The sequence below is a fragment of the Chenopodium album genome, chromosome 26, assembly GCF_948465745.1.
Source record: "Chenopodium album chromosome 26, dcCheAlbu1.1, whole genome shotgun sequence".
Taxonomy (NCBI): domain Eukaryota; kingdom Viridiplantae; phylum Streptophyta; class Magnoliopsida; order Caryophyllales; family Amaranthaceae; genus Chenopodium; species Chenopodium album.
Window position 1 is genome coordinate 32029448 of NC_137859.1, and position 20811 is coordinate 32050258.

General features: G+C 37.6%; 3 protein-coding genes across 3 annotated transcripts; 2 read left to right on the plus strand and 1 right to left on the minus strand.

Annotated features, from left to right (window-relative positions):
- The first annotated feature begins 747 nt into the window (after positions 1-747).
- Positions 748-1957, plus strand: LOC145617028 (F-box/kelch-repeat protein At3g23880-like). Its single transcript, XM_081671732.1, has 2 exons — positions 748-1287; positions 1412-1957. Exons 1-2 carry the CDS (start codon positions 748-750, stop codon positions 1955-1957), a joined length of 1086 nt encoding a protein of 361 aa, XP_081527858.1.
- Positions 1958-10827: 8870 nt separating this feature from the next.
- On the plus strand, positions 10828-15738 carry LOC145617029 (uncharacterized). Its single transcript, XM_081671733.1, has 4 exons — positions 10828-13880; positions 13967-13970; positions 14053-14194; positions 14324-15738. The coding sequence occupies exons 1-4, from the start codon at positions 10828-10830 to the stop codon at positions 15736-15738; spliced, it is 4614 nt and encodes a 1537-aa protein (XP_081527859.1).
- Positions 15739-17824: 2086 nt separating this feature from the next.
- LOC145617497 (leucine-rich repeat receptor-like protein kinase PXC1) lies at positions 17825-20494 on the minus strand. Its single transcript, XM_081672204.1, has 2 exons — positions 19120-20494; positions 17825-18742 (listed from the first exon to the last, which is right to left on the minus strand). Exons 1-2 carry the CDS (start codon positions 20492-20494, stop codon positions 18057-18059), a joined length of 2061 nt encoding a protein of 686 aa, XP_081528330.1. The 3' UTR covers positions 17825-18056.
- Positions 20495-20811: the final 317 nt, after the last annotated feature.

The window sequence follows — 20811 nt, forward strand, 5'->3', positions numbered from 1 at the left end:
AAAAAAAACACATATAAAACTAAATGTTCTTTATAAAATAGTTATATGTTTTTTAAACAATTAAATGTTTATTTTGCCTTTTTTTTAAAAAAAAAAAAAAAAAACGGATACACATACATCGTGCATTACCTTGAGCGAAAAAATTTCATAGTAGCTTTATTATAAGGAAATTATATACATAGCTCTTAGGGCTACATATAAGCATTAAATTTACACTTGGAAATCGTAAAAAGTTAAGAAATCATAAAAATATAAACACTAATTACATTGATTTACGCGTGTTTTTGTCATGAATTCCTAATTTTATAAAATTTCTAAGGGGGCGTTTGGTTCAAACAATGGTATGGGTTTGGAATGAGGAATGAAACCTGGGTGGTATGGGGTTGGAACTTGATACTTGATTTCATGTGTTTGGTTTTTATCTAGGAATGATAGTTTTCCTTTTAATTTTAAACCTAAAAGTATGGGTATGAGCCATACCCACCTTCCCCCTTGGGTTTCAAAAACCCATACCTTGGGGGTTTGAGGTATGTGTTTGGAAAATGAAATTTCAAGAAACAAACACAAGGTATGAGTTTGGTCATTCCAAACCCATACCTTATACCTAATATGCTTGAACCAAACACCCCGATTGTATTTAATGCTTATATATAGCCCTTAGGGCTATAAATAACATTACCCTTGTTATAAAAAGGCTTTCTCAATTGCCACCACTCCATAGTTCCCTATTGTATTCGCAGAGCAACGATGGAAAATACAATGAATCCCTCTCCTCCTACGCCAATTTCTAAGCGTTTCCCATTAGAGATTGAATCCAATATCCTTTCAAGACTACCAATTAAAGATCTTTTTCGTTACCAATGTGTTTGTAAGCGTTGGCGTGACGAAATCAAAAACCCTAACTTCATCAAATCTCACACATCCCAAATTGTCAATTTCAACCCCACAAATTCAAGAGGTTCTGTTATCTTATTCAGTCATTCCTCGGCTAAATTATATTCCCTTGATTTCCATTATCCGGAAAACGTCAAGAAGGTTACTCGATTATCTAATTCTTTTGAGTATGACACTCGACTTGTTGGTTCGTGTAATGGCTTGGTTTGTTTCAAGTTAACAGGATGGTTTTTGATTTACAATCCGGCCATCGAAGCGTGTAAGACTGTTACTGTGTCGCCCTTTGGTACTAAGTATAGGATGGGATTTGGTTACGATTGCACGAGTGACGATTATAAGATTTTACAATGTGAAACAGTCAATAGTGTGCGTTCGGATGGTCAACCGAAACAGGTTGAATCTCATGTTTATAGCTTGAGGAACAATTCATGGAAAGTCGTTCAAAAACCTTTGATGATTTATTTGTCGACTTTTTCAAATCATATGATTCTCTCTAATAATGTGTTGCATTGGATAGATTATAAGCCTCGTAAAGAAACGAGGACTCGTTATGACTCGTTTTATAATGTCAAAAATCATAACGTGTTTTGATCTAGGAACGGAAGAATATCATGAATTACTGCTCCCTAATGATGATAATGATGGGGTTATATTATCAGAGTTGGCTGATTTAAAGGGTTACTTGCATTTGGTAAAGTATTGTATGTTTCGGTCAGGTTTACATGTAATGGAGATATGGATTATGAAAGAGTATGGTGTTAAACAAACATGGTCTAAATTGATTAGCATTGAATTTGATGACATTATTGCTGATATAGTTAGACGCCAAGTCTACTCTAGCAATCCTTTTATGCCGTTGCTTCTTGCATATTCAGAGGACGGACAAGAAATCCTAGTGGATTTAGGGCAATATTCCGAAGATGGTATGGTTCTTGTTCAATGTAATATACGTGGTGGAGGTTTTAAGAGGCTCGAAATTCAAGTATGTGATTTGGCTGCTGATTTCAGGGATGGATATGTAGTGATGCCATGGGTTGGTTCCTTTGTTTCTCCCTCTATGTGAATCGAAGCAATTGGTTATATAGCCCCGCATCCTATCACAGGAATGGGGGGATAAGGAATCGAACCCCATTACTTTGGGGGGGGGGGGGGGGGGGGGGGTCGCGATGGAGGGACTAACCATCCCTCCATCTCGTAGATTCACTAAATCGGGTTCTAGTACCTATCTTTGTTTATGTCGTAATTTGGTTATTAAGTCTTGTTTCTAGATTTTGTCATAGTTTTAAATGAATTCATACACGTTTCAATTTGATTAGCACGATTCGTGGGGAAGCTGATCAAGCATGTGTTCTGTTAGAGTTTGTTTAAACTGTTGAAATAAATGACTCCTTTTTATGTTATGTTTTCCTGTCCTACATACTTTGTAGTTCTCTGTTTTGAATTTGTTTATGATCAAGTTTAGTTTAGATTAATTGATCAAAAAGTTTAACGAGTTAAGTTACTGATATTGTTCCTATCATTACTCGTTGCTCCTCATTTCATTGTAATGCAACAAGTGATTTTATGTTTGTTCCTTTCTTATTAAATTATGAAGTTGTCTCTTCCTTGATAAGTTATAAAATTCTTTAAAGGGGTAGTATAATATGAAGTAGCATAACTGATTACTGCACGTATAATGCGAGGGTTTGTGTTGGGGGGGGGGGGGGGGGGGGTGAGTTGTACGCTGGGATGCTCGAGGGAAGTTGAAAGTGCACTTAGAATGTGATGCTCTTGCTGCTGTCCAAGCAATCCAGAACAAGAAGATTGGAGCTGCTCCTATTTTACTCCTCTTTGATGATGTGCTGCAAATGTGTAGCGACTTTTCTTATTTCTCTTCCTCTCATGTTAGGGGTTTGGGAACACACGGTAACCCACTTTGTTGCTAATCACTTGATGGATATATACTAAGCACAAGCTTTTGAGTAGCTTGTAATTTAACCATATACATAAATTTAACTAGTATCTTATTTAATAATCTTATATTAATTTATAATGATAAACATTTCATACTTTATCACATTTGTCAACTTGTTGACTAACGGCAAGGTGTATATTCGTAATCATGCTGACATGAAATCGATGATGATGATTCATATGTAATCGAACAAGTAAATTATGGCTGTGGCACAATTTAATTTATAAGATGATTTAATAAGTACTCGGTAATAATTAACATGATGATGAAACAATAATATGAAGTATAAACTATGATATTGTTGGAATATATGATCTGAGTCAGCAGCCAACTCAGCATGATCAAGCTACAGCATCAACAACTCAGCACATCAGAAATTAGTTTACAGCTCAGCTTTTTAGTTTGTTAGAAAAGTTGTTAGAGTTTGTTAGAGTTTGTAACTAACTCTAGTATAAATGCTTTCCTCATGCTGTAAACTTCATTCTATCAATTGTAATAAGATTTCTATCTTCTTCCTCAAGTTTCTTTCCTCTCTATTTTTCTGGAAATTTTCCTCAAACTGAAGTTCAACTGATGAACTTCAACATGGTATCAGCGCAGAATTTTGCTCAATTTTGATCCAAAATTCCGCATTATCTCCTTCAAATTCCTTTGTTCTTCCTCTTTCTGAACTTGTTCTCAGATTTTCATTTGATATTCTCTTGATTTTGATCGATTTGCTTAAACAATGGCGCCACGAAATTCTGGAAATAATTCTGCAAATTCAGATGTAAATGCAGAAGTTGATCCTTCTCAGAATCCAAGTTCAGTCTATTATTCGAGCAATTCAGACTTATCAACTTCAAAATTAGTCAATATTGTGTTTGATGGAAGCAGTTTCAATGACTGGAAACGATCTATGATCATTGCATTGTCAGCTAGAAACAAATTGAGTTTTGTTGATGGAGGTTTGAATCAACCTTCAAATAATTCTCCAAACTTCAAAATCTGGATTAGAGTTAATAATCTGGTGATTTCCTGGATTCTGAACTCACTTGATCCTTCAATTGCTCGAAGTGTTCTCTACTTGAAGACAACAAGATTAATTTGGCTGGATTTGGAAGAAAGGTTCAGTCAATCTTCTGGACCTCAATTGTTTTCAGTACAACAGCAGATAGCAGATATTTTTCAGAGTGATTCTGAAGGTATTCCTGAGTTTTACACTAGATTAAGCAATTATGGGATCAATTAGATGGATTAGATCCATTGCCTGCTTGTGTATGTACTGGTTGTAATTGCAATTTAACACAGCAATTACTTAAGTCTCAGCAAAATCAAAGGCTTATTCATTTTTTGATGAAAGTTCATGATAAGTACTCTCACACAAAGAGTACTATTCTCATGATGAATCCTCTTCCAACTGTATCTAAGGCATACAGTTTATTGCTTCAAGAGCAAACTCATATGAACTTGAGTAACATCAAGAATCAGCAAAACTCAGAGTCAGCAGCATTCTATGCTAAGAAGTTCAATGACAGTAAGAGTCAATTCAGCAACAACAGATTTTCTTATTCTCAAGCAGGAGCAGGAGAGTCACCTGATTCTAGCTCAGGAGGTTCAAACACAAGAAATTTTGTTTACACAAGAAACAATCTATATTGTGATTATTGCAAAATGAGGAATCACACCAGAGATAAGTGTTTCAAGCTCCATGGATATCCATTTGACTTTAAGAACAAAGGAAGGAAAGTTGCAGCATCAGCTCAGTTAAATGAAGCTAATCTTTCTGAGTCAGCAGACCTGGTTAATATGTCAGTCACACAAGATCAGCATAAACAAATTCTGCAGTATCTTGAGAAGCAACAGCCTGCTGAGCAAGGTGGACTCTCTGGAGGTTCAAGTCCCCTTGGCTTAGCAGCAACTTCTCACTTGGCAGGTAATTTCTGTCTAGCTTCTTCTCTAATTCCTAAATGGATTTTAGATAGTGGAGCTTCAGATCACATGTGTGCTGATATTTCAGTATTTGATTCACATTCAAAAATTGATTGTGAGAGATACATAACAATACCAGATGGAAAGAAATTAAAAGTTGAAAATACAGGAACTATTTTGCTCAAATCAGGCATTACTCTACAAAATGTCTTGCATGTTCCTGGTTTTCAATTTAACTTGATTTCTATATCAAAGTTATGCAAAGATATTTCAGGATCTGTATCATTTACTAATGATACATGCTTACTTCAGGGCCCTTCTTTCATCAGTCCAATAGTGCTTGGTAGATTGGACAGAGGTTTGTACAGTCTCACTGAAGACCATTTGAGTGGAAATAATGCTGTTAAACTTGAGAATTATAGTTTAACTGCAGTTGAGGAGGCTAAACTTTGGCGTCTTCGTTTAGGACATATGTCTTTTGATAAAGTACAGTCAATAAAAGGTACTAATGTACATGGATGTTTAGCAGAGAACTTATGTCAAATCTGTCCTCTAGCTAAACAGTCTAGGTTTTCTTTTCCTAATAGCTCAATAAAAACTTGTAAGCCCTTTGAGCTTGTTCATATAGATGTATGGGGACCTTACACTCATGTTAGACACACTGGTTGTAACCAATTTCTCACAATTGTAGATGATTTTTCAAGAATGACTTGGATTCATTTCATGAAAAGTAAAAGTGATTCTGTTTCTATTATGAGTCAGTTTCTCACTTATGTAAATACTCATTTTTCTTCCAAGGTTTTGACTGTGAGATCAGATAATGCTCCTGATCTTACAGAAAGAAGTATGAAACAGCTGTTCTTACAGCATGGTATTTTGCAGCAAAAATCATGCAGTGATACACCCCAGCAAAATGGGGTAGTTGAAAGAAAACACAAACATCTTCTAGAAACTGGTAGAGCTTTATACTTTCAGTCAAAAGTTCCGGCTCGTTTTTGGGGTGATTGCATATTGGCAGCAGCTTATTTGATAAACAGAATGCCATTGAGATCCATTGATTCACTCACACCCTATGAGAAATTATATGGTTCTGTGCCTTCTATTTCTCATTTAAAGGTTTTTGGCTGCCTTTGTTATGTGTCCACATCTAAAGTTCATAGAACTAAATTTGATCCTAGGGCCACTCCTTGTGTTTTTCTAGGTTACCCTCCCAATCAAAAGGCCTACAAAGTTCTAAATTTAGCCACAAACAAAATTGTCATCTCAAGATATGTCATTTTTTATGAAAAACATTTTCCGTTCCATTTTTCTTTTTCTCCACACTAAAATTATGCCAATAAATTCTTTCTTCCTGTAACCACTTCCATTTCTCAAAATCCAACAGATATTCCTGATATTTTTTCTGATAACAACACATTTGCTGATCCTGTTCCTAATTCTTCTCCTCCTATCTCTTTCAATTCTGATTCTTCCTCTTTGGACACTCTTTCTCCTCCAATTTTACCAAATAATTCAGATATTTCAACTGAAAATACTCTTAGAAAATCTTCAAGGATCAGTAAAACACCAAATCACTTTTCTGATTACTGCATGGCTGCAACTGATCATTGGTGTAACCTTGTTTCTTTTGATTCTCTTCCTGAAAAATAAACAACTTGAGATAGCAGTTCATCAAACTCTTGTTGAACCAAGTTGTTACAAAGAAGCTGCAGGCAATCCTTATTGGGAAGAGGCAATGGATAAAGAACTTTCAGCTCTTAATCAGAACAATACTTGGGACATTGTTATGTTACCTAAAGGAAAGAAGGCTATAGGCTGCAAATGGGTGTATAGAATCAAGAAGAATGCTGATGGCAGCATTGAAAGATACAAAGCTAGACTTGTTGCAAAGGGATTTACACAAAAATATGGGGTTGATTATGAAGAAACCGGGTTGATTATGAAGAAACCTTCTCTCCGGTTGTTAAAATGGCCACAATTAGGTGTTTGATCTCTATGGCAGCTCAGAACAATTGGAAATTGTTTCAACTAGACATCAATAATGCTTTTCTACATGGATCTCTTCATGAAGAGGTTTACATGAAGATTCCTGAAGGTGTTTCAGCTCCAGCAGGACATGTTTGCAGACTGAAAAGGTCTTTATATGGCCTTAAACAGGCTTCAAGGCAATGGTTTGCCAGACTGGTTGAAGAATTGAAGTTTCAGGGATTTTCTCAATCAAAGAATGATTATTCTCTTTTTCTGAAGATGGATACAGATGATATTGTCTTGGTTGCTGTTTATGTTGATGACATAATCATTACAGGATCAAATTTTCAGTTAATTTCTGATTTAAAAAGTCATTTACACAAGACTTTCAGCATCAAAGATTTGGGAGAGCTGCATTATTTTCTTGGCATTGAAGTCTCCAAATGTGACAATGGTTATGTGTTGACTCAGAGGAAATTTACCAAGGAACTCTTGCAGGATTGTGAATTTGATCTTTCAAAGCCTGCTAATGCACCATTACCTTCAACATTGAAGCTTAGTTCTAATCAGGGTGATTTATATGACAATCCTGCTCTCTATAGGTGTTATGTTGGAAATTGAACTTTCTCACTAATACAAGACCTGATCTAGCATTTGCTGTTCAGTCATTAAGTCAGTTCATGCACTCTCCTAGAACTTCTCATGTTCATGCTCTTCATCATACTTTGAGATATGTTGCTAACACAGTTGGTCAAGGTATTCTGCTAAAGGCTACAGATCAGCTTACTTTAAGAGCTTTTTGTGACTCTGATTGGGCTGCTTGTGAAGGAGTTATGTCTTCGTCGTGTGCAATTACTAGATATATAATTGGATCAAATTATGGAGATAATTAAGTCCGGACATTTGGGTCGTCGTTTTTCCATAGCTAGAGGTACTTACGATCTTTGGACTAGTAAAATAGGCCAAAGCCCAATTGGACGGATCCTATAAGGTCACACAAAGGGGCTAGATCGAGCATTAGAGGACGAGGCCCATCATGGGCCTCATCACTCTAGGTGGCCGGCCATGTATGGGGCTTTGAGAGGCTATTGGGCTTCGTGCCCTAGTCTAATTATAATGAGATTATAAATAGACTAGGTGCCTAGGTTTGCAGAGAAGGAATTGACTGATCATTTAGATCAAACCCTAATTAGCAAACACGAGACCAACCCCCTCTCATACTCCCTCTCTCACGGCTCTCTCCTCCTCCTAGGCGCGGTAGTGTCTCGTGGTGGTGGTGGTTCGTGCGGTGGTCGGTTGTCCGAAAAGGTGGTGATCGCGGTTTTCCTCAATCACTCGACCAATCTAGTATTGGTGGACGGCTCGTTCGAATCTCGTGGACTAAGTAGAGGAGCAACACTTGGGGCTCTATTCTCTCCCTGATTTGCCTGTCGAATAGCTTCGTGGAATTCACGCTTCAAAGGTATGATTATGTGTCTTGTGTGTTATGCATGCGATTCTTGGGATTAGGTACTCTATTGAATATGATTCATATATGTTATTTCCGCTGCGTAGTACCTATAAACTCCTACAGCTTGTCCATCCACAAGAAGGTCTGTCACTGGCTATGTTATGCTTCTAGGAAGCTCTCCTATTTCTTGGAAGTCAAAGAAACAAAGTACTACTTCTAAAAGTTCAGCTGAAGCTGAATACAGGGCAATGTCTCATGCTTCTGGTGAGATTGATTGGCTAGTTAGGCTTCTTACAGAGTTGGGTTTGTTTGCTTTAAAACCTGTGAAGTTATATTGTGATAGTCAGTCTGCTATTCATATAGCTAAAAATCCAGTTTTTCACGAGAGAACCAAACATATTGAAGTGGATTGTCACTTCACAAGGGCAGAGTTCTAGCAGGATTGATTGAGCTTTGTTATATTCCTACAGGACAACAGCTTGCTGATGTTTTTACTAAGCAACTATCTGTTTCTCAGCAGCAAGATTTGTTATCCAAACTTGGCATGGTGTTCTCTCCCCTGCCAACTTTGAGGGGGGGGGGTGTTGGAATATATGATCTGAGTCAGCAGCCAACTCAGCATGATCAAGCTACAGCATCAACAACTCAGCACATCAGAAATTGTGACTAGTAGTACTACAAGTTAAAAATGCTTTCTCTCTCTAGCTCTCATTTTCTCTCTCGAAGGTCATCAAGGGTTTCCCTCCTTGCTTAGGCAGGGAGGCCTTGGGAGCCTTTGTTAGGGATCTTGTTAGCTTTCTTTCTCAAATTGTTTTTTCTTTTACAGGTATTCAGTCTTCGAGTTTCCTTCGTTGCCCTGTCCTGTTCTCTGTCTTTCTCTTCTTTTCTTTAGTTATGAGTGTTTCTAGTATGGTTACTTGTGTTTCAAAGTCCTCTGATTCAATCGTGAATGATGATGCTCTGATCAATATTGATATCAACATGTCATCCGCAGATGATGTTGTTTCAATATTACCTATTCCTAACAACGGAATAGGAGGCTCTATTGAGCAACCCCTTGTTGAACATGCTCTTCTAGATGTTCAGATGTTAGATGATGCTCTAGTCCACTCCGTCTCTGTCTCAAACGCTCCGGTTAAACAGTCCTTCATAGAGGCTGTCAAGACTTCTTCACAGTGGTTTTCTGAAGCTCAGAAAATTGTTATGACCTCGACTGAGTGGGAAGATGAGCCTCTTTCCCCTCATGATTCATCCAAAGCAGTAGCTTTTCATAAGGATACCTTGGAAAAGCTAAGAAAACCGTGGAAGTTAACCCTAATGGGTAAGTGTTTGGGCATTTCGGTTCGACCTTCTTTCATAACTCAACGAGTTCGTGCCATGTGGAGACCTAAAGGATCGCTTGAGGTTATCGATCTAGGATAGGATGTTTATCTATTTAGGTTTTCAGTCCAAGATGATTATGAGCGTGCCATGTTAGGGGGACCGTGGTTCATTTTAGATCATTACTTAATGATAACAAAATGGAAGCCCAATTTTAGACCTTCGATGAATCCTTTTGATAGGATGACGATTTGGATTCAATTTCCGGAATTGCCAGTTGAATATTATGATAAGGAAGCCCTTTTCGACATTGCTAAGCTAGCAGGTATTCCTCTCCGCGTTGATTATGCTACTGATCGTCTAACTCGTGCTAGATATGCTAGGGTATGTTTAGATATTGATTTATCTGTTCCTTTGGTCACTAATGTTTGGGTCGGTAATGGCTGGCAAGCTATAGAATATGAAAATCTTCAATGTCTTTGTTTTTCTTGTGGTAAAATAGGCCACACTAGAGAAAAATGCACTCTCATACAAGTCTTAGTCGACAAAGGAAAAAATTCTATTTCTACAAGCAATAATATTTTAATGGGTGAAAAGTCTTCAAACCCCACTTCCCTTGAAGTATGTTCTTCCTCCACTAGTATGGAAAATTCCACCACTCCCACTTTGCATGATTCAAGGGTCAAGGTTTCCCACTCCTCAAGTGAATATGGCCCTTGGACTATTGTTACCAACAAAAAAAAATACAGTAATAGCCAAGCAAAAAATCAAACAAAGAAAATTACTTCCGTGTCTTCTAACCAAAGTAACCCAAACAAATCAGCTCAAAAACAAATTCCAAAAACTACCCCATTGAAGCCCACTTCTGAGAGGCCCAATATTTCTACTCCACACCAATCCAACCCAAATTCCAAGCCACAAAATAGTTCTAATATTTCTGGAAATCTCAGCATTTCACTAGTTTCATCTATCTCTCCCAATTCCTTTGCTATTTTAGACCCCACACCACCTCCAACCTCCAATGTTAATTTACCTATTAATTTAATACAAAACAATGATGAGCCTCTCCTTGAAAATAACACAAAAAATCCCCTAAATCTTTCTTCTCCTTCTCTACTCTCACACGCTTCCCCTTCATCTTCCATTGCTCAAATTTCTAACCTTGACTGCCATTTGGCAAACACTAACTCGGCTTCCGCAATGGTGTCTCATGCAAATCCTTCGTCTCATGCAAACCCTTCGTCTCCCTCTATATCTTCTCTCATTTCTCAGAACAAAAACAACAAAGATAAACAAACCCCGGAATTTCAAAACAAAGAATTAAGCGCAAATGGAAAAAAACAAAGCGAAATTACCTCCGATTCGACCTCCTCGCCGGATTGTACGGATAAACCGGCGGGAAACTCTCACCCCTCCTCCACAACAAACACTATCTCATCTTCATTCTCAGAATTTCCAGGCTCTACCCATTACCCCTGCTCAACCAATCTCAATGAGAATGCCATTCTCTCCATACTCCCAAATTCCGCCTCCTCCGTCTCAAATTCCCTTCCGACCAACACTATCTCTTACTCAAATAACCAGAATTGCACAAACCCCTCCTCTATCTCTATCTTCGACTCCTCTCCTATGGTCATCGATCGACACCCCTCCGACTCCGGCCAAAATCGAGCTAATGTACAATACCCTGCTTCAGATCACGGCTCTTATGAAGTCGCACCTTCCTCCACCTCGCTCATCACCTCCGACCCCGCCAACAACCCAACCTCTCAGACCATGGTACCAGCAGCAGGTACCATGGCCGTCTTATCAGAATCACGACCTTGTTCCCCCTCCAAACAATCCCCAGATCATCGATCTTTCTTTGGGAAACAGCGAACAAGATCTCGAAAGTCAAGAACACCTTATGAAAATTTTCACGATTCGAAAAGGAATTGTGGGATTACAGATAGACATCAATTTCTGGGAAACGAAGAACACCATCAGGGAGGTGGACTCGGTAGTGAAGCCGTTGAAAATGCACGATGTGATTCTGATGGATCGTGCAATGCAATGGAAGGAATGGGACAAGTTTGACATCTTGTTCTGTAAAGGAGACCCTGTTCCTGATTTTCCTGACCTTAATATGAAGATTGTGCTTTGGAACGTTCGTGGAGCAACGAGGAACGAGTTCATTCCTCACGCTTGGGAGGTAATAACTTCACACAAACCTAGTATTTTTATCATTCTCGAAACTAAGAGTGATGGCTTAAGGGCTGAAAAGGTTGCTAAGATGTTAGGCTATGATGATTTTGAGTTTATTAGTCCGAATGGTCTAAGAGGTGGGATTTGGATGATGTACAATAAAAATGTCGAATTAATTAACTATGTTGAAGGGGAAACTAGGAACTACTTTCACGCTTTATTTAAGTTTAGCCCTGATGGAAAAGATGTCCTGTTGACTGCCGTTCATGCGCCTTCTTCTCCGGCTCAGAGGCATAAGCTTTGGAACGATTTACAGGCTTCTCTTCCGCCTGATAACACCCCATGGATGTTTATGGGGGATCTTAATGAAGTTACTAAGCCTTCGGAGAAGTCAGGGGGACTCAAATTTAGGAGTACTCAGTGTGCTGATCTTAATAGATTAGCCGAGGCTGCTTGCATGGTCGATCTTGGGTTTTCGGGCAACCCTTTTACTTGGCATAATGCAAGGGAGGGTCTGGAGCTTATTCAGGAGCGCCTTGACAGGGCAATGGGGAATCCGAGTTGGCTAAATACCTATCCAAACACTCAGGTATCTCACCTTGCTCGCACTTATTCTGATCATAGCCCTATTTTAATTTCTGTTTTTGATAATCATAGGGGTGGTCCTTACCCTTTTAGGTGTAAGGCTGCTTGGCTTGAACATGATCATTTCTCTTCATTTTTTGTTAAAAATTGGGATGTGCACAATTTTGATTTTATTAAAGGAAGAGATGAATTTCTGACTAATATTAAAGCTTGGAATCATGATATTTTTGGTAACATCACTAATAAAAAGAAGAGGCTTTTGGCTAGAATTAATGGTATTCAGATTGCTCTTGCTAAAAAATACTCAACCTTTCTTGTTATTCTGGAAAAGGAGTTGCTGTTTGATCTCAATCATATTTATCATATTGAACGTGTCATTTTTGCTCAAAAAGCAGGTTTGGATTGGAGAAAAAATGCTGACTGTAACTCTAAATATTTTCATTTGATTGCTAACATTAAAAAGTCAAGAGGAAAAATTTTATCTTTACAAAATGATGATGGTATTTGGGTTAATGATTTGCAGCTTTTAAAAGATATGGCTAGAGACTATTTTTTAAAGGTTTTTAAATCTACTGATATTGATTTAAATCTTTTGCAAGTCTATCATTTTCCTAAATCTAATGCTGCTTTTGATGATCCTGGTTTTGTTTTACCCCCTTCTTCTTCTGAGATTAAGTCCATTCTTTTCCAAATGGACCCCATTAAATCCCCGGGTCCTGATGGAATCCAGCCCTTATTCTTACAAAAACATTGGTCTTCTCTTAGTTTATCTATATCCAATTTTATCTCTGAATGCTTTACTAATGGCTCTATTCCTTCTGCTATTAATGACTCTTACATATCCCTTATCCCTAAGTGTGACTCCCCTTGTTCTATGAAGGACTTTAGACCCATAGGTCTTTGTAATTCTATTTATAAACTTATTACTAAATGCATCTCTAATCGTTTAAAGCCTATTATGGACGAGCTTATTAGCCCTTTTCAATCTAGTTTCATTCCAAATAGGTCTATCGAGGAAAATATTATTATTATAAAGGAGGTTGCTCACCATTTTAATAAGGCCTCTAACAAAGCTAATCTCATGGCCCTTAAGATTGACTTAACCAAGGCTTTTGATAGCCTAGAATGGAGCTTTATCAAGGATACTCTCCTAAGTATTAATCTCCCCCTAAATATAGTTAATCTTATTCTTAGTTGTATTTGTACTCCTAGAATCTCCCTCCTTTGGAATGGTGAAATCACTGATTCTTTTTCTCCGACTAGGGGTATTAGACAAGGTGACCCCCTTTCCCCTTACATTTTTGTTCTTTGCCTTGATCGTCTCTCTTGTATGATACAAGACAAGGTTAACGATGGCTCTTGGAAACCTATGAAAATTGCTAAAAATATCACTATTTCTCATCTTTTTTATGCGGATGATGTGTTTCTTTTTGGAAAAGCGACCACTACTAATATTGTTACTATGATGAATGTGCTTGAGCATTTTAGAATTATTTCTGGCCTTGCTATTAATATTCAAAAATCTTCGGCCATTTTTCCTAAGAAAATGAATCATAATGTTAGGAGATCTATTTGTGATGTTTGTAATATTACTAATACTACTAATTTTGGCAGGTATCTTGGTATTATTATTTCTCACAAACGTTTAAATCAATTAGACTATTTTCCCCTTCTTGATAAAACTTGTTCTAAAATTAAAGGATGGCAAGCTAAACTTTTGAATATGGCCGGGAGATGTACGCTTATTAAATCTGTCCTTAATTCTTATCCTGTTTATGCTATGCAGACCAACATTTTACCTTCTAGTGTCATAAATGACCTTCAAAAAAATTGTAAACAATTTCTTTGGAATAGGGTTAATAGATCGAAATACATTCCTCGTACTAATTGGAAGGTGGTGTGTGATCCTATGGCTAAAGGGGGTTTGGGTATTAGAGATTTGAAAAGGTGGAATTTATCTTTCATGGCTAAACTCGGATGGAAAATTTTAACTTAAAAAAATAAGCTTTGGATTGATATTTTTAAGAATAAATATTTAAAGTACTCTAATTTTATAGATTATAGCCCTAAAGTTTCTGATTCTGTGATTTGGAAGGACATTTTGCGTGGAAGAGACATTCTTAAACAAGGAATTAAAATTAATATTGGAGATGGTCATGATACATCCCTTTGGTTCCATCATTGGGTTGGGGATTGCCCCCTCTATCTCATTCCTAATCTTAACATCCCTAATTCCAAAGGTCATTGGCGTGTGTCTCACATAATACGGAACAATGCTTGGTATTTAGATAATATTGCTCATCTTATTCCTTCTTCTATATATGCTTTAATTCTTGCTCATCCTTTACCTAAATTAGTTGTTGTTCCTGATAGATTAAATTGGACCCTCCACAAATCTGGTTCTTTTACCATAAAGACTGCCTACAACTCTACTCTTCCTCCCTCAAATCTCAATTCCACTTTTCTTTCTTCTTTTGCGTGGAAAAGCCTTTGGAAAATTAAAATCCCTTTTAAATATAAAATGCTTCTCTGGAATGTTGTTAGGGATATTCTTCCTACTGGTTGTACTCTGAAGAAGAAAATTACTTGTTTTGATCCCATTTGTATGAGATGTGAAGCCCCTCTTGAAGATACCATTCATATATTTAGGGATTGCCCTAATTCTGGTGCCTTTTGGTCCTTAGTTTTTAATCACTTTACTTCCTCTCAAATTGATTTAAATCGTTTTTATAATTCTAATTTTACAGAATGGATCGATTTTAATCTAACTAACACTTCTTCCTGGAAAGTTGTTTTTTCTGTCGCCATTTGGCATCTTTGGAATACAAGGAACATAGCCATTTTCGAACAAAAAATGAATTTTATTCAAACTACTTTTAACAAGTTTTATGTTGATTATGTGTTTTGTTTGAGGTTAAAACAGGCTACTCCTATGGATACTCCTTCATCCAGTTTTCGGAACTCTAGACTTTGGGCTCTTCCTCACAAGGGTTACCATAAGCTGAATACAGATGGCACTTGGATTAGTATTGACAATGCTGGAGGTGGGGGTGTTATTAGGTGCGAAAAGGGCATTTGGATTACAGGTTTTGCCATGAAGTTCAATGCAGTTTCTGCTGCTTCTGCTGAGTTGTTGGCTATAAGGGAAGGTCTCCTTACAGCTTGGGAAAGAAACATTAAACACTTGGAGCTTGAGACAGATGCTGATGGCCTAACCAAAATGCTTAAAGACCCCAAGTCTTTCGAGGATGGTGATCTGGGAAATATAATTCGTGATGTTGCCTCTCTTTTGTCTAGAGATTGGGATGTTGTTGTATTTCATGCTAGTAGGGAAGTTAATTATGTTGCTAACAGACTAGCTATGTTGGGAAGAGCCAAGTTCAAGATTGGAGAGAAGGTGCCTTTCTCTTACCCTCCTCCTGAAGTTCAGCAGACATATGCTATGGAAATTCCTGGGATGCAGTCTTCCTAGTTATGCAGTGCAGCTCGCAATTTCTCCTCTCTGCCTTTTTGATCAACTTACTGCTGCTTCTATTACTTATGCTGCTGCTGTACCTTATGCTTTTATCGTTTTTATATTTATCTTTTGTATTAGGATAAACTTTGGTATCTATGAGTGGTTTACACACCTCTCAACTCATCCTGCTTTTGATCTGATGATTATCATCATCAGATTTGCTTATCTATAATATATGATACTGCCCTTTTGCGTAAAAAAAAAAAGCACATCAGAAATTAGTTTACAGCTCAGCTTTTTAGTTTGTTAGAAAAGTTGTTAGAGTTTGTTAGAGTTTGTTATAACTTGTAACTAACTCTAGTATAAATGCTTTCCTCATGCTGTAAACTTCATTCTATCAATTGTAATAAGATTTCTATCTTCTTCCTCAAGTTTCTTTCCTCTCTATTTTTTTGGAAATTTTCCTCAAACTGAAGTTCAACTGATGAACTTCAACAGATATACTGATGGCTGAAGGATAGAATGTACTGGTGGCCTTCCTGCAATGTGTGAAGTCTGGTTATTGGTTAGGAAGACGTGGTCATTTACAAAGTGATGAGAAACTATGAGAGTACGATTTGGAGGCTCTCTGCACCTCCTGAGCTTCTGCATTTTTTTGTGGAGAGCTTGCAAGGGCTTTCTAGCTGTGAAAGAACGTCTAGCATATCGTCGTATAACTGATATTAAGTGCTGTGCCCAATTTGTGAAATAGAGGAAGAAACGATTTCCCATACTCTTTTTCCATTAACCCGGTGTTTATTGCAACAGGCTTCGCCAAAATAGTACATGAACTCAGAGGATATGCTAGAAGAGTTTTCGGGCATGTTGCTGCGATGAAATGATGAATGCTAAGTCAAAGTCCTCATGGTCTTGTCCACCTGCAGGAATGCTCAAAGTAAATTGTGATGCTTTTGTGAGGACTGATCACTGATTGTGGTCTAGGAGTGGTGATTAGAAATGAGGAGGGAAAGCTTATTGCTGCAGCAATTAGAAGAGGGGTTAGAAGTTGGAGTCCTGAGATGGCAGAAGCCAAGGCTTGCTTATTTGGCCTTCGATTAGCGAAGAGAATGGGCTATGCTAAGATGCAAGCAAAGTAGTGGCTGGTGTGAATGACAAATGCAGGGGCTTTTCTTTCATTTTCTTAGTCTATCATGATATTTGTTCTATAGCTAACTCTGTTAGTTTTTCGATTTGTCCTGTTTTAGCTTTATGTAGCTTAATGCCTTAATGTAGTATCAAACTTAACTTGCCTTTACTTTTATGGAGTGTTTTGAAGTGGATAGTTTAGCCTCACTAAGTTACTATTCACACATTTTGGACCTAAGGTTACTTGGGCTACTACATCTGGCCCACGATTAACATAATATAGTTTTGATCAGTTAATGTCCGTTGATAATAATAATAATAGTCAGTTTATACATTTAATTTTTTTTTTTTAAATTTTTGCAAGAAATTAATAATATCTTTGTAAAATATTATCAGTAACTTTAGCTTGCTGTTGGATGACATTATGTCTCTTGCTATTTTTTTTTTTTTTTTTTTCCCAATTTTTCAATTTCTCATATTAAAAGAGCGGGTAATACTTTGGCTCATCTTGTTGCGAGATGGGATACTAGAGGTTGTAATGAATACGTTTGCTTAGGTCCGTTCCCTCAAAGCCTACAAACTTTGGCGGAACTTCAGAACTTGACCTCGTTTAATATATTCATGTTTTGTTTGTTTCAAAAAAAAAAAAAAAAAAAAAAAAAAAAAAAAAAAAAAAAAAAAAAAAAAAGATAGAGAGCTCATTTTTATTCAATTATCAATTGTTATTAGATTAGGTTAATACAGAGTAGGTCATAGAAAATGTTACAATAGTGAATGCAATTAGATTAGTTTATAAAATTCTTTTTGACTCATAAAGTCATAACAAAGTTTATATACATATAGTAAAAGTGTATGAGAAGTTATCATATACACTCGAGTATACATAGCAAATTCTACTAAAAGTGTATGTATAGTTTCCTTTTAGAAATTAGTTGCTTCAATTTTGAACTAGATATTTCCTATAAGCATATTCCGTATTAATTTTTTGATTATAAATTATTAAAAATACAATTAGAGACACATAATCAAATGTAATCACCAAGGGACAGGCAAATCACACCATTTTAAATTATAGAACCATGGAAAATCACTGAAAGAGCCCTACTATAGACATCACTTGCAACAAGACTAAAGAAATAACAATCAAATAACAAATCAAACATAGCTTAAGCATAAAGCCACAAGTAGTAGCCTTAAATAATTACTGATCAGTATACACCCACGGCCTCCTCGGTGGTGGGGAGCGAAGGAGACGTAGAATTTCTTGATTCATCATAGTCATCACAGAGGGGAGATTGCTCCACTCGAATCTCTTCGATCATTTTAGCCACTTCCATCATAGTTGGTCTCTTCTCGGGCTGTGGAACCACACAAGCCATGGCAACATGAAGCATTGCCACCAACTCCTCTTCAATGTTCTTGTACCTTAGCAGTTCAGGGTCAAACACCTCAGCAGTCCACTCATCACGGACCACAGACCTAACCCATTTGGGTAGATCCACGGATTCTTCATCCTTGAACTCTACATGCTTGGGTCGGGATGGTGAAGGGAATTGAGATGGGGCTCGGGCAGTGAGCACCTCAAGCAAAAGAACCCCAAAGCTGTAGACATCAGCTTGCTGAGAGAGTCTTTTGGTTTCAGATTGTTCAGGTGCTTTGTACCCACCTAGTCTAGCAATAGCATGAGCGGGGTTTAACAGAAGTGAAAGGCCAAAGTCTGCGATGCAAGCAACTCCATTCTTATCTAGGAGAACATTGGATGATTTAACATTGCCATGAGGAATTTTCGAGGAGCTGTATTCTGCGTGAATTCGAGCTAGCCCACGAGCTGCTCCGAGTACTAGACTGATTCTTGTTGTCCAGTCTAATGGAATTCTCCCTGGTCCCCTGTTCCCTGTAAAAATTCACCATCACAAACTCAGCATGTCAATACAAGAAACAAAAAACACATTCTTGAGTTTTCTGACATAGCAATCAGATATAATCACACTTATCATTCATGCAAAAACTCAGATCTTCCGCTCATATGCATCTAAACAAGGCTTCACATTAAACAAATCTAAATGCAGCCAAGTTGGTGATATAAAATTGGTGTATAATTAAATATGTGGTTCAGATTTGGCATTATGTGAGTTTCAGATGCTTCAACCAATAAATAAACAATCTAACAGATAGATAATGCCAAATCTATGGTTCCAATTCCAAATCTACAATTTCCAAGCATATTATATACTATATATAGCAAATCAACACATAAATTTGCAAGCATACCATGAAGAAGGGAATGCAAACTTCCATTAGATAGGTAATCATAGACAAGAAGTTTCTCTTCCCTAGCATAATAATAAGCTCTAAGCTTAACAATATTAGGATGCTTCAACCTCCCAATCACATCCATATATTGCTCAAACTCCTTCCTAGCACAAGGATTAGCATCCTTCAACCTCTTCACCGCCACGGTCGCCCCATCATCGAGCACGGCCCGATACACCGTCCCAAGACTCCCTTTCCCGAGCATCTCAGCCGATGCTCGGAGCAAATCCTCGAGCTCAAATTGCTTCTTTCGATCGAAAAACACCAATTTACTCTTATCTGTCCCATTAGTCTCATCACTCTCAAACCCACCTCCAACACCTCCACCACTTCCATTACTAGCATAAACCCTCTTCTCACTACCATAACTACTCCTTCTCTTCCCCATTTCTCGCTCCTCCACATCATCTTCCGACGACGAACAACATCTCCTACAACAAAATGCCAATATAAATGATAAAACAATCACACCCAAAACACAAATTGTGACAATGAGGGCAATAGCACCCCCATTACTTAATTTTAATCCCTTATTCGATTTTCCGCCATTAGAAGGAGGATTTGAGTTGGGGTTTGAAGGAACTGTTTGAGCAGTAGCAGGTGAAGCTGAACCAGGAGAAGAAGGTGAATCTTCATCACTAGAAAATGCACAAGTTGGTAATGGAGATAACCCACATAATTTAGCATTACCCAGAAAACTATTTTCCCCAAATTTTTTCAAAACCCCATTTGGGACTTTCCCAAACAGTTCATTATTCGATAAATTAAGCTCCTTAAGCTGAGTTAGGGTTTCCGAAAAATCAGGGATAATCCCAGAAATCGCGTTGTTTTGTACCCGAAAAGTGAGCAACCGCGTGAGATTCTTCAATTCCACCGGCAACCGACCTTGCAGGTTATTATCCGACACATCTAACCGGAGAAGACGCTGCAAACCACCGAATTCCGGCGGAAATTCGCCGGAAAAATCGTTATGAGAGAGATAAACAAGCTTCAAATTGGAGCAATTAGAAAGAGGGGAAATGGACCCATTTAAGCGATTGTTCGAAAGGTCTAGAAGGCGGAGTTGATCGAGGGAGGAGAGAGAAGAAATGGGTCCCCGTAGATTGAGGGAAGGAAGAGAGAGAGAGAAAACTCGGCCGTCGGAAGAGCAATTGACGCCGAACCAATTGGCGGCGCAAGCGTCGGAGGAGGACCAGTTGGAGAGGAGGTTGTTGTGAGGGTCGGATTCATGGCGGAATTGGAGGAGTGAAGCGGTGTCGTTTTGGAGAGAAGAAGAAGAATTTGGGAGGAGAGAGAAAATTGCAGTAAAGAGGAGAAGAAGAAGAAGCTCCATTGATAGAGGAAGAATGAAGGAGGAGGATGATGATGGCAGGCGGGAAAGAGGTTTGACAAGAGTGTATGTGTTGGCTTTAAAATATTTTTTTTTTTTTTTTTTTTTTTTTTTTTTTTTTTTTTTTACAAATTTACTTTTATTATTGTTAATGGTAAAAGAATAATTAAATTGGAGTAAAAAGGAAAAGAATGATGTGACAGGCTTTTCAAATCTTTAAATTTTCCATTTTTCTTAAGGTTTTTATTTTTTTATTTTTAAATTGGAGTATTTTAAGTCATGAAATTAGTGACTAGATTAATTTGTAGCATAAAAAAAGA

Excerpts from the sequence above, each read along its gene's own strand:
- LOC145617028 (XM_081671732.1), top strand. The coding sequence starts at position 748 with ATGGAAAATACAATGAATCCCTCTCCTCCTACGCCAATTTCTAAGCGT. Across the intron at positions 1,288-1,411 it reads CGGATGGTCAACCGAAACAG|ATTATAAGCCTCGTAAAGAA; the intron begins GTTGAATCTCAT and ends TGCATTGGATAG.
- LOC145617497 (XM_081672204.1), bottom strand. The coding sequence starts at position 20,494 with ATGGAGCTTCTTCTTCTTCTCCTCTTTACTGCAATTTTCTCTCTCCTC. Across the intron at positions 18,743-19,119 it reads TTTGCATTCCCTTCTTCATG|GGAACAGGGGACCAGGGAGA; the intron begins GTATGCTTGCAA and ends GAATTTTTACAG.
- LOC145617029 (XM_081671733.1), top strand. The coding sequence starts at position 10,828 with ATGGAAAAAAACAAAGCGAAATTACCTCCGATTCGACCTCCTCGCCGG. Across the intron at positions 14,195-14,323 it reads TATGGCTAAAGGGGGTTTGG|ATTATAGCCCTAAAGTTTCT; the intron begins GTATTAGAGATT and ends CTAATTTTATAG.